Raw genomic sequence first — 13,149 nt, 5'->3', positions numbered from 1 at the left:
ACCATGATTTAGGAATTTTACCATCTACTCTACATTCATTAAAAATTTGGAGCATATTATTTCTTAATACTTCATTTTCTATTTTATACCACTCTGCCGGGATAGCGTCCGGTCCCGAGGCTTTGTTGTTTTTCTGCTTTTTAATAACTATAAGGAGTTCTTCCATCGTTATTGGACTCTCCATCTTTTCTTGTTGCTCTTCTGTTATTTGTGGTAACTCTGCACTCTCTAGGTATTTAAATACGGCTTCTTCTTCAATATTATCATCTTTATACAATTCTTTAAAAAGGTTTTGAACTATATTTGCTTTTCCCTCTGGGTCATATTTTATTATTCCATCTTTATCTTCTAATTTTCTAATTAATTTAGATTGTCTCTGCTTTCTCAGTTTGTATGCTAACCATCTACCTGATTTATTGGCATGCTCAAAATACTGTTGCTTAGCTTTCTTTATTTTTTCCAATAGTTGATTTTGTTCTTGTAATCTAATTTTGTGTTTAATTAAATTTATTTTTTCCCCCAAATCTTTATTTTTCACATTTTGTTGTGATAGAAACTCTAGTTGTTTTAATTCATTTATTAATTGTTCATATTTTCTTTTTCTTTCTTTATTATATTTTGCAGTATAGGATATTGTTAATCCTCTTATGTATGCTTTGGTTGCATCCCACAAGTTCTGAGGGGTGGTGTCTGTATTTTTATTAATTTCAAAAAATATTTTTAATTCCTTTTCCATCCATTCTTTATATTCTTTCTCTTTCAAAATATTTCTATTCATTTGCCAATTGCGATGTTTTTTAATATTTCTCATATAGACTATAACTGGATTATGATCTGCCCAAGTATTAACATCTATTTCTACGTCTTGTATGTACTCTGCTGTTGTTTTGGGAGCCCACACCATATCTATTCTAGTCCAAATTTTGTGGGGGTTTGAGTAAAAAGTATATTGCCTGCTATGAGGATGCCTTTCCCTCCATATATCATTCAATAGCAATTCTGCTTTCATTTTTTGGAAAGTTGAGGGCAGTAAATTCTTTTTTTTCTTTTTACAACTTTTCTTCACCCCCGAATGGTCTAATTGTCTATTTGTTATGGCATTAAAATCTCCAATAATTAACATATTTTCCAAATTTAATTCTAAAATTTTTTGATGTAATTTTTCATAAAATGCAATTTGGTCATCATTTGGGGCATATATAGAAACAATAGCAGAACTTTTACCTGTCACTGCAGAGTGCACCCATAGGCTAGCAGTGAAAGGGCACCAATGCAACCAAAATCATCAAGGACTGAGCATTGAAAGGGGGTACAACACTAGAGGCGATATTCACAGATGTAATACATGCGCCTATCACAGTCATTGTCCCACCATTTTCCATCATCCGAGCTGAGGGAGACACAATTCTCACGGGTACCACCATTGGGCTGAGTCACCAGATGGTCTCGGTACCAATTAAAGACAGAGACGCGTTGGCCATTCTCAAAAAGCCACAACCCTTCAGAACGCCGGTCATGGATGCCCACCCAGGATGGCCAGTTGTAGGGCTGGAAAGCGTCATAAAGGTAGCGGCGCAGAACAGTCAACTCAGTATCATCCACTGGCATGGCTAATTGCCCTCCTCTGGCTTCACAAAGTTTTTGGGCTGCATCGTAGACCTCAAAGTGCTTGAAGATTAGGAAGCATTTGGTTTGAGTGCGCCGGCCCCGCAAGCAACCTGAGTTGGGCAAAGATAAGTGATTAGTATTAATAGCAATAACACTTTTCATAGTGCTTTGCAGCACTCTCTAGTCATAGAATCTGCTCATTGCCCCCAACAATCTGGGTCCTGATTTTACAGACATCAGAAGAATGAAAGACTGAGTCAACTTTGAGCCAGTCAGGATCAAACTCCTGGTAGTGTGCAGAGTTAGCCTGCAGTACTATATTCTAACCACTGTGCCACCATGGCTCTTGGTGGTTTTTTATGCCATCACTAGCTACAGAATGCCTGGAGATATATAGAATACCAAGAGTCAGATCCCTGCCCTATGAATTTTATAAACGTTTGTGGGAAAATGTATAAACAATTATTAATGTATTTGCTAGGTTTATTTCTTCGTAAGGCTTTCCTTTTATCCAAAGAGCAGCAAGCCTGTGAAATAGGCTTGGGCAAAAGGGGTGATCAAGCCCATGTCATCCAGTGACTCTGTGGCTGAACCTAAACCTGTTTTTCTACAATCAATGCTAGTCCAATATTTCACAACTGCATTACAGTACAGTGAACAGAGCAGCAGGGGAATGGCCTTGAAAACTGGATTCTTAGTTCTCAACTCATGCGCCTATTACAGCCAACCCTTTGAATAACCTTTCTTTCCTTTGATCTTTTTTGTGTCAGCAGAGATCAGCAAATCCTGAGTGATATGTTACAACTGATTCTTTCAAGTAGGATGTCTGCTTTATGTAAAATAAAATGATGAGTTTTCCCTTTTGGAGGGATTTGGTAATGGAAACCAGTTCTCAGGGTGACCTCCAATTTCCAAAGATTCTGGACAGTGTCCTCCATTCCTTGTAGGTTGGAGATCAAAGACATTTACAATTTCCAAAGATCCTGGACACTGTCCTCCATTCCTTGTAGGTTGGAGATCAAAGGCACTTAATTCTTCTGGAGATCTAAGCTCAGCTTGACCATCTTTGTTCCTGGGATTAATTTCATGCAAACCGCTAGTGCAATTTTCCTCCATTCTGGGCTTTTAAGTGTTGTGCTGTAACACAGATCCTATAGAACAGCGTTTTTCAGTCTCAGCAACATTACAATGAGTGGACCTCAATTCCCAGAATTCCCCAGCTAAGATGCTGGATGGAGTTCTGGGAATTGAAATTCACATTTCTGAAATTCAGAAACATTACGGTAGAATTGGGAGTGGGGGGAGAAAGACTGAATCCATTTTCCATCCTCACCATCAATGCGTCCAAGCTCTTTCTGATTGCGTGTGGCAACTTCGTTCAGAGACTCAAGTGACTCACTCGCCTGAGCCAGGCCCCCCTTCAATTCAGCCAGACCTTGGGAGAACTGTGACACTCGGACATCCATGTGATAGAATTGCACGTTGAGACGGTGGACCGCTGCCTCGAGACTGCTCAGTCGTGATACTATTTGTGCACCAGGAGAAAGAATGAAAAAGAGAAGAAAGCAATTATCATTTTTAAGGATTTGAAAATCAGTAGATATTGGAGTCACCTCAACTAGGGAAGAGAATACATCAGGAATGAATCAGAATACAGTAGTACCTCTAGATACGAGCTGCTCTACATGTGAGTATTTCAAGATACGAGCCACGAGGGGAGAGACATTTCTGTTCTAGTCCTGAGCTCAAATTCGGGATACGAGCCGAGCGTCCACTAGGTGGCACAAGAATCCTTGCTTTTGGTTATCTCGGAGGGGAAAAACAACGTCTAAAGTAATTTGTTCCAGATACGAGTTGCCTCGACATACAAGCTCCCTTCTGGAACGAATTATGCTCGTATCTAGGGGCACTACTGTACAGAAATAAGGGAGGGACACTAAAGAAAAATGGAAATTTGGATTGGATCTCCTTAAAGAATTTTAGGATCAGATGAGAAACGTTTATGCACTGGATTAAATCCCAGGCCATATCCACTTTTCCAATTCTTTAAAAGCCAAGTAGGTATTTATTAAGGAGAGGGAGAATCACTCTCTGAAGCCAACCAACTAATTTTGCTGGTAGTCTATTTTTCCAGATAACATTGGGCAAAGTGTCTACAATCACCAGCACTAATAAGGCTGAATAGTCTGTAAGGAAGCTTTAATCAGCATGATTGAAATTTCTGCAAAAATATACATAATCAGAAAACCCAATTGCAATGCAACATATTCTACTAAAACAGTCGTTCCTGTAAACTTTAACTGGATGAAATGGTGCATCGTAGGTCAAGACCCTTTTGAATTAAAGTAGTACAAATGGACTAATGCACAAAATGCATCTAAAATCTAAGATGCAAGACTCCTATAAAATTAAAATTTGAAAAAAATTATAAAACATGACATAAAATTGTCATAAAGACACAGTAAAAATATGATGATTACTATTTTATTATTATTTATTAGATTTGTATGCCACCCTTCTCCGAAGACTCGGTGCGGTGATTAAACATTTCCTGTGATAAACTGCATATATACTACACAGTTCACTATAATATCAGCTTCTTTCAAGGCAGATATATCTACAAATGTGTCTGAATTTTTAAGAAATTTTCTAGTACATTACAAGCTGCCATTGTTGAAGACATTGAGGAGTCTTGTAAGAAAGGATCTCTGAAATGATGAGTCAAGAGGTCACGGGTTGTCTAATACAGCATAAACAGAGGGGGAGGACTTCACAATAAGAGAAAGTGGCATAAAAGAAACCTAGTTACAAGGAGTACATTAGCAACTCTCTAATAATTTGTGGCATGTGAATTTACATTTTAGCCTGCCTGGGCAAATGCCCCCCTCTCTAACAATTCCTGCCTCCATTGTAAAATCATCACATGACAAGATTATCAAGCTACAGATACCACAGACACATCCATCTTGTTCTTTTGGCAATGATGCCAAAGCAGTTTGGTATTACCTTCCTCCAGGATACAGGTAGGCCATGACTTACAACTTGGGCATCCTCGATCCACAGCTGACATTGGACCATCATCTTTCGGCTGTGGCAAGGGGGGCGTTTGCCCAGGTTCGCTTGGTCCATCGGTTGCGGCCCTATCTGGACATGGAGTCTCTGCTCACAGTCACTCATGCCCCTATCACCTTGAGGTTCGACTACTGCAATGTTCTCTACATGGGGCTACTTCTGAAGAAACTACAAATTGTAGTTGGGAAAGTATTGTGCAGAATGCAGCCACATGAGCAGTCATGGGCCTCCCAAGGTATGCCCATGTTTCTTCAGCACTCCACAGACTGCATTGGCTGCCAATCAGTTTCCGGACTCAATTCAAAGTGTTGGTTATGACCTAAAAAGCCATACATGGCATGTGACCAGGTTACTTATGGGATCATCTCCTGCTGCATGAATCCCAGCGACCTGTTAGGTCCCACAGAGTCGGCCTTCTCCAGGTCCCATCAACTAGACAATATCACTTGGTGGGACCTAGTGGAAGAGCCTTCTCTGTGGGAGCCCCAGCCCTCTGGAATCAGCTTCCCTCAGAGATTCGTGTTTCCCCCAACCTCCTCGCCTTCTGTAAGAGTCTAAAGACTCATTTATGCCGCCAGGCTTGGGGTCATTAGATTCTACCCTCTGGACAAAGAATGTATACTTGGTTTATTTGAATGGATGTGTGTTAACAAGTTTTTTAGTTTTTTAAATGTAATTCTTAATTAATTATATCTCAATGTCTAATGTTTTTTCATGTGATCCTGGAATGCTGCAACCAGTCATAAAGCTGGCCTGCCAGATGTGGTCATGTGACCACAGGGGCAGCACATCCAGTTACATTGACTGGGTTTATGTATAGATTATAAAGCACCCATTTTGTGGTCATTGTAACTTTGAATGGGCGGGATTGGGCAGCATAGAAGTCAAATTGAATGAATGAGTGAGTGAGTGAGTGAGTGAGTGAGTGAATGAATGAATGAATGATCAATAAGCAAGAACCACCTGTATCTTTTTGACTTCTTACCTATTTCTGGTGATCTCTCATCCAAATACTAATCGTATCCATGTTTAACTTTTTAGAGAGTCAGTTGAATGCTGCCATGTAGCTGGACTAACTCCTTATTTTTTAAAAAAATGCAACTTCACTTGCCCAATGACATATTTGTGGTCCAATGTGGGTGGGCAACTACCCAGAAGCTTCTATGCTACATTTGTTCAGTCTAATGACAAAGTGTAACTCTTATCTCAAAAATTATGGCATCCCCTGATACGTAATCTACTCCTATATAAATTATATGTGAAAACTGTCTGTACTAATTTGAGTCAAGTTCCTTTAACAGAAATTGGTCTGCTAAGAAGGTATGGTCCATTTTTCACAAAACCGGTGAAAAGTATCCCCTAACTGAGTTATAGATCATGCTGTGGTCAAATTGTCATTACAGACAACCCAATTCCAGGTGAGCAGGCAGGCAGGGAGATGCATTAGCTAATGGAGGATCCTATTTGATATTTGTAACTATGTGTAATAGGTGGGCAAGAGAAAACCAGCTATAGGACATCCAAAATATGTGATGAGTCCTAGATGCTCTGGGGATTTTACCATGAATGTATTAGATAGTTAATAGGAATAGAAAAAGAAAGGGGTAGTTGAATACCAAGGGCAGGAGTATGGGGGAGGGTCAGTAAAAATTTAAAAAAGGATTTTCATCCAATCAAATCCTTCCCTTTATTCTCCGATATCTTCAGGAATACAGAAAGGGAGGAAAGGGTTAAACTATCTCTCCAGGATCAATAAGTTGCTCCCTCCCCACTACATTTTATGTTTTTATAAACATGCATATTAGATGCAGGATTCCTTTAGTGCCGGAAAATAATTAACCTTTATCTTAAGGAAGGAATAAAGAGCCACAGAATGTTATCTTTGAATCTTTCCATCTCCTCAACATACATCAATCTGAAATGTGAAAGGTTCAATTCTCAGACAATTTTGTTAAAATGCTTCACTAACTATTGTAATTGGCTTGAAATCAAATCAGGATGAGGACAGATGTGGCACCCTAACTAGCTTAATTTACCAATTGCTTTTGCAGGAACCCGCAGCATGCAAATGAACTCTCTCGCTATGGCAGCTCTCAGATTACAGGAGAAAGGATCACTACCTCCTTACCTTTTGGGACTATGCATTTTAAACAGGAGCAAGAGGAGTGAAATATAGCTAGAAACTGGGATCGCTTGCCAATTTCATTAAGAATCTCCTTTTTCTCCCAGTAATTTAAGCACTAGTGCAAAACGCAAGGTAACTCTGTCCTACACATTGGAAAAAGAATCAGAACACCAAATACAAGCTGAACAAACAAGACCTAACAGACAACCCTTATTCCGTAAAAGACCTTGGAATACTCATATCAAATGATCTAAGTGCCAAAGCCCACTGCAATTACATCACCAAAAAGGCTTCAAGAGTTGTTAACCTAAACCTACGTAGCTTCTGCTCCGGTAATCTCATACTACAAAATAGAGCATACAAAACTTTCACCAGACCAATCCTTGAATACAGCTCATCTGTCGAACCCACACCATATTTCGGACATAAACACTCTAGAAAATGCCCAGAGATAAAGTGGTACCTCTACTTACGAACTTAATTTGTTCCATGATCAGGTTCTTATGTAGAAAAATTTGTAAGAAGAAGCAATTTTTTCCATAGGAATCAATGTAAAAGCAAATAATGTGTGCGATTGGGGAAACCACAGGGAGGGTGGAGGCCCTGTTTCCTCCCAGGAGATTCCTAGAGAGGCCCCATGGAGGCTTCTCGCTGCCTTTTCTGACCCTGTTTCCTCCCAGTAGATTCCTAGAGAGGCCCCACGGAGGCTTCTCGCTGCCTTTTCTGGTTACAGTTTTGGAAGCTCCTGTTTGTAAGTGGAAAAGATTCTTGAGAAGAGGCAAAAAAATCTTGAACACATGGTTCTTATCTAGAAAAGTTCGTAAGTAGAGTTACCACTGTACTTTACTAGAAGAATCTTCCACTCCTCCACTCGCAACAGAATACCCTATGCAACTAGATTTACAATCCTAGGTTTAGAAAGCTTAGAACTACATTGCCTTAAACACGACTTAAGCATAGCCCATAAAATCATCTGCTACGATGTCCTTCCTGTCAATGACTACTTCAGCTTCAACCACAACAACACAAGAGCACACAACAGCTACAAACTTAAAGTAAACCGCTCCAAACTCAACTGCAGGAAATACGACTTTAGTAACCGAGTAGTTAATGCATGGAACTCACTATCTGACTCTCTAGTATCATCACCTAACCCCCAAAGCTTTACCCTTTGACAATCCACTGTTGACTTATCTCGATTCCTAAGAAGTCAGTAAGGGGGCAGAGTGCCTTCTGTCCCCTGTCCTAATATTTCTCTCTTATTACTACCAATACCATGTGTATAAACATTGTAATATCTTTGTATTCTACCAATATGTTTGTTTGTTTGTATGTACGTACATATATACGTACATACATACATACATACATACATATTTGTTTAAGGACCATTGAAAGTTACAACAGCAGGGGATGGGAAAAAAAATCTTATCACAGCGGAAGATTGCCGCTTCCCAGGGTCATTTGATCTTCCCCTTCATGACCTTTTCAAACAACTTCCAACAAGCAAAGTCACTGGGATGAGCCAGATTCTCTTAATGACCATATTATTCACTTAATAACTGCTGAAATTTATTCATGACAAAAAACGTTTTCAAAATTGGGCATGATTCACTTAACTGCCTTGCTTAGCAATGAAAATTCTGGTCCCAATTATGAGGTTAAGTCAATAACTGCTTACATGCCCCAAGCCCCCATGCCCCGTAAACAATTGATTATATAAATGGTGGGGTCCTTACTGCTCTTTGAGTGCTTTTGTTTTCTTGCAGGTAAACTAGATAACATCATCAGAGCTAGTATGGAGTGAGTTTACTCTCGTTTTATATACTACTGGTTTATTCTGGCCCTGGGCTCAGGCTGCTGCTACTCAATGCCAGGTCAGTGGTAAATAAAGCTCTCCTCATCCGGGATTTGATCCTGGAGGAGGAGGCCAACCTGGCATGTGTTACTGAAACCTGGCTGGACCCAGAGGGAGGAGTTCCTCTCTCTGAAATCTGCCCAGCTGGGTTTCAGGTATGGCATCAGCCTCGACCCCAAGGAAGTGGGGGAGGGGTGGCTATTATAGCCAGGGAGAGCCTTTGCCTGCGTAGACTCATTGCTCCAGAGATTGCAGGTTGTGAGTCCCTCTGGTGAAGTTGGACTTAGGGGTTCAGGTGGGCTTTTTGCTCACGTACCCGCCTCCCAGCTATGTGTCAATAGCCCTACCTGTGCTGCTCAAGGAGGTAGCCAGGCTGGCGGTAGGGTTCCCCAGAATTATTGTCTTGGGGGACTTTAACCTACCGTCGCTCGGTGAAACCTCTGGGCTATCATAGGAGTTCATGACCACCATGACAGCCATGGACCTGATTCAAGTAGTACAGGGTCCGACTCATGAGGGGGGGCATGCACCTGATATGGTATTCCTCTCTGAGCAACTGAGTAATGGTCTGAGACTAAGGGGCTTAGAAGTGTTGCCTTTGTCATGGTCAGACCATTTTCTGCTGTGGCTTGACTTTCTGGCTCCAATCCTCCCCCGCAGAGAACCACCGACTGTATGGTTCCGCTCCAGATGCCTGATGGACCCAGAGGGCTTTCAAAGGGTGCTTGTGGTTATTCCAGATGTACTCGTCCACAGTCCGGCAGAGTCTCTTACTGTAGCCTGGAATAAGGCTGCAGCGGAGGCTCTTGACCGGATTGCGCCGTTGTGACCTTTCCATGGCATTAGACCCTGTAGAGCTCCATGGTTCATTGAGGAGCTCCGGGAGTTGAAACGCCAGAAGAGACGTCTAGAGAAGCGATGGAGGAAGAGTAAGTCCGAATCCGATCGAACACTTGTAAGAGCTCATATTAAAACTTACAAAGTGGCGCTCAAGGTGGAAAGATGCGTATATCATGCCGCCTTGATTGCATCAGTGGAATCTCACCGGGCCGCTCTGTTTAGGGTGACCCGCTCCCTTCTTAACCATGGTGAGTTAGGGAGCCCTTGCAGAGTAGTGCTGAGGATTTTAACACATTTTTTGCTGATAAAGTCGCGTGGATCCGACAGGACCTCAACTCCGATTGGATAACAGAGTTGACTGACAACGAGTCAGTTGAGGTGACTGGGTCCCGTACTTGTCCATCTGTCTGGGAAGAGTTTGATCTGATGACACCTGATTAAGTGGACAAGGCCATTGGAGCTGAGTTCCGCCACCTGCTTACTGGATCCGTGTCTCTCCTGGTTGGTTTCGGCCAGCAGGGAGGTGACATGGAGCTGGGTCCAGGAGATTGTCAACGCTTCTTTGGGGAGGGGATCCTTTCCAGCTCTTTATAAGGAGGCACTTGTGCACCCCCTCCTCAAGAAGCCTTCCCTGGACCAGCCATTCTTAACAACTATCATCCTGTCTCCAACCTTCCCTTTATGGGGAAGGTTGTTGAGAAGGTGGTGGAGCTCCAGCTCCAACAGTCCTTGGAAGAAGCCGATTATCTAGGCCCTCAGCAGTCAGGATTCAGACCCAGCTACAGCACGGAAACTGCTTTGGTTGTGTTGATGTATGATCTCTGGTGGGCCCGGGACAGGGGTTTATCCTCTGTCCTGGTGCTTCTCGGCCTCTCAGCGGCTTTTGATACCATCGACCATGGAATCCTTCTGCGCCAGCTGGAGGGGTTGGGAGTGGGAGGCATGGTTCTTCAGTGGTTCTCCTACCTCTGTGGTCGGTGTTAGTGGGGGATCAGAGGTCGACCTCTAGGTTTCATGCCCTCATCACCTCGAGGCCCTCATCACCTCAAGGCTCGACTACTGTAATGCTCTCTACATGGGGCTACCTTTGAACAGTGTTTGGAAACTTCAGATCGTGCAAAATGCAGCTGCGAGAGCAATCATGGGCTTCCCTAATTATGCCCATGTTAAACCAACACTCTGCAGTCTGCATTGGTTGCCGATCAGTTTCCGGTCACAATTCAAAGTGTTGGTTATGACCTATAAAGCCCTTCATGGCATTGGACCAGAATATCTCTGGAACCACCTTCTGCCGCACGAATCCCAGTGACCAGTTAGGTCCCACAGAGTTGGCCTTCTCCGGGTTCCATCGACTAAACAATGCCATTTGGCGGGACCCAGGGGAAGAGCCTTCTCTGTGGCGGCCCCAACCCTCTGGAACCAGCTCCCCCCAGAGATTAGAATTGCCCCCACCCTCCTTGCCTTTCGCAAGCTCCTGAAAACCCACCTATGCCATCAGGCATGGGAGAATTGAGACATCTCCCCCGGGCCAATACAGTTTATGCATGGTATGTTTGTGTGTATGTTTTGCTTTTTAATGAGGGGTTTTTAGTGACTTTTACTTATTAGATTTGTTATACATTGTTTTATTATTGTTGTGAGCCGCCCCGAGTCTACAGAGAGGGGCGGCATACAAATCTAATAAATAATAGTAATAATTCTCTGAGTATATGTGGAAGTGGTCTTGGCCCCATTCCTTGATTAGGTTGTTGTTTACTGTTAGCTTGTTTGTCTGAGTATTTATTCTATAAACTACTATACATTAAATGTTCAAATTGTTTGCATTAAAAAAACATCCTTAAATATTTGATGTTCAACTTTTGAACATTTCAAAGAATGGTAAACTTTTCCCTGTTTTTTAAATCATAAAACATTTTGATTGGGCTATGCCTTGGCTTGTGCTACACCCTGTATTATTTAGACCAGTGTTGGAATATTAGTGCAATTATATCTCATATTTTACTGTGAAAATTTTGAGCGATATAACAGCAAAGAAAGTGATTATTCAGATGAATCTTTGTATATACACACACACACACACACAAAAACCACTCACACAATTATGCCTGATTTAAGCCTCACAACAGACTGAATCCTGAATGTGTACATTTGGGGATAATGGCCACACTTGATCCAGGATCCACTAGTAATAAGTAGACAGTATTAAATTGATAAACTAAACAAGAGCAAGCTAAAATCTACATTTCATTAATTGAATAAAATTAAAGTCTTACTTCATTTATCCATTTTGTTTTAAATGAAAATAATGGTTTGCCGAACATTTCTGAAAGGAAAGGAAATGATCACATATTTCAAAGGTCTCATCCTTACACTAAATCATAATTTGATTTGCTTGGTTTTAGGCTTAGTACGTTCATGTCAGCCGGGTGTGGTATCTTTAGTAAACCAAATAAACTCTGTCTGGTTGTGAAATGTGAAGTTAGTCCTAAGTTTTGTTAATGCTAAGGTCATAGCTACAGTTTTACTAGAATACATCTCAAGGTTCTGCACTTGATCTTTGTCTCTTCTCTAACATACAGTAACTGACACACAAACAAAACAAAACAAAACTCTAAAGTAGGGTTGGTATCAGGCAGAATAATATCTAAATTTCCCTTCATCCATGAAAGCCAATACAAAAATTTGCAATATTCATTCTCTTTCTGCCTAACCTATTTCAATGGATTTCTGTAAGAATAACATGGACCAGATAATGGGAGCCAGGACAATAGGAATCATACACATTATCTTGAGATTTAAATGAAATAAAGCAATGATACTAGCCTGCCAGGCGGAGATGTGATTAGAATTATTGAGCTAATATTGGTGAAATACTTGCAAGACTCCAATGTCCTAATTATGTGCTGGGTTCACAATCAATTATTTGTATTTTTAAAAATACAATTGACAATTCAACACAAAGGTGTGTTCATGAGGTTTCTACCCACCATGAATGAAGGCTGAACAAAAACTCACATTGTTTTAATAGAAGGCAATCTCAGAAGTCTGGGCAGAAAAGCCCCCCCCCCCCGAGACAATGCCTTTTCTTTGATCATTATATTCCTACAATAACTTTCATTTCCGCCATTAAGTAAAGCATTCAGAGTTAAAATTTGCTTCATATACAGCTAAGCATATTTTGTGTGTGTGTGTGTGTGTTCCCCTTATGTACATGTTATGCTGGAAAATGTTCCCTGGATAGGAAATTTATAGAAGCCAGTTTTTTTTAAAAAAAGAATCTACCATGAGTACAGTGGTACCTCGAGATACGAGTTTAATTCGTTCCGGACCTGGGCTCTTAAGTCGAGCAGCTCTTATCTCGAACGACTTTTCCCCATAGGAATTAATGTAAATAATTTTAATTGGTTCCAGCCCTCAAAAAACTCACAAAGTTAGTCTAAATTATGCAGAAAGACATGTTTTTAATGAAGAAATGTACATGTACATATAAATGAATAATGAAGTTTCTTTCACTTAACTTGTAAACTTTCTTAAACTTTTAAATTTACATATGTTCAACTTCTCTGCCACCCAATCCTGTAGGACAGAGGTCCCCAACCCTTTTTGCACCAGGGACCGGCTTTAAGCGATCAAGAGAGGAATGGGT

At 41.1% G+C, this 13,149-nt stretch overlaps 1 protein-coding gene across 1 annotated transcript in view; it reads right to left on the bottom strand.

The window, feature by feature from the left end:
- Window positions 1-1,317: 1,317 nt before the first annotated feature.
- The window catches only part of CLEC11A (C-type lectin domain containing 11A), a 40,850-nt gene continuing 29,018 nt past the window's right edge, over window positions 1,318-13,149 (bottom strand). Inside the window, exons 3-4 of the mRNA XM_070728964.1 lie at window positions 2,942-3,133; window positions 1,318-1,718 (exon numbers count right to left, since the gene is read on the bottom strand). Of these exons, the coding sequence (XP_070585065.1) occupies window positions 1,318-1,718; window positions 2,942-3,133 (593 nt within the window). The remainder of the gene's footprint in view (window positions 1,719-2,941; window positions 3,134-13,149) is intronic.

Source organism: Erythrolamprus reginae, chromosome Z (genome assembly GCF_031021105.1).
Source record: "Erythrolamprus reginae isolate rEryReg1 chromosome Z, rEryReg1.hap1, whole genome shotgun sequence".
Taxonomy (NCBI): Eukaryota; Metazoa; Chordata; class Lepidosauria; order Squamata; family Dipsadidae; genus Erythrolamprus; species Erythrolamprus reginae.
The sequence above is the reverse complement of the archived record's forward strand: the minus strand, read 5'-3'. Positions and strand labels throughout refer to the sequence as shown.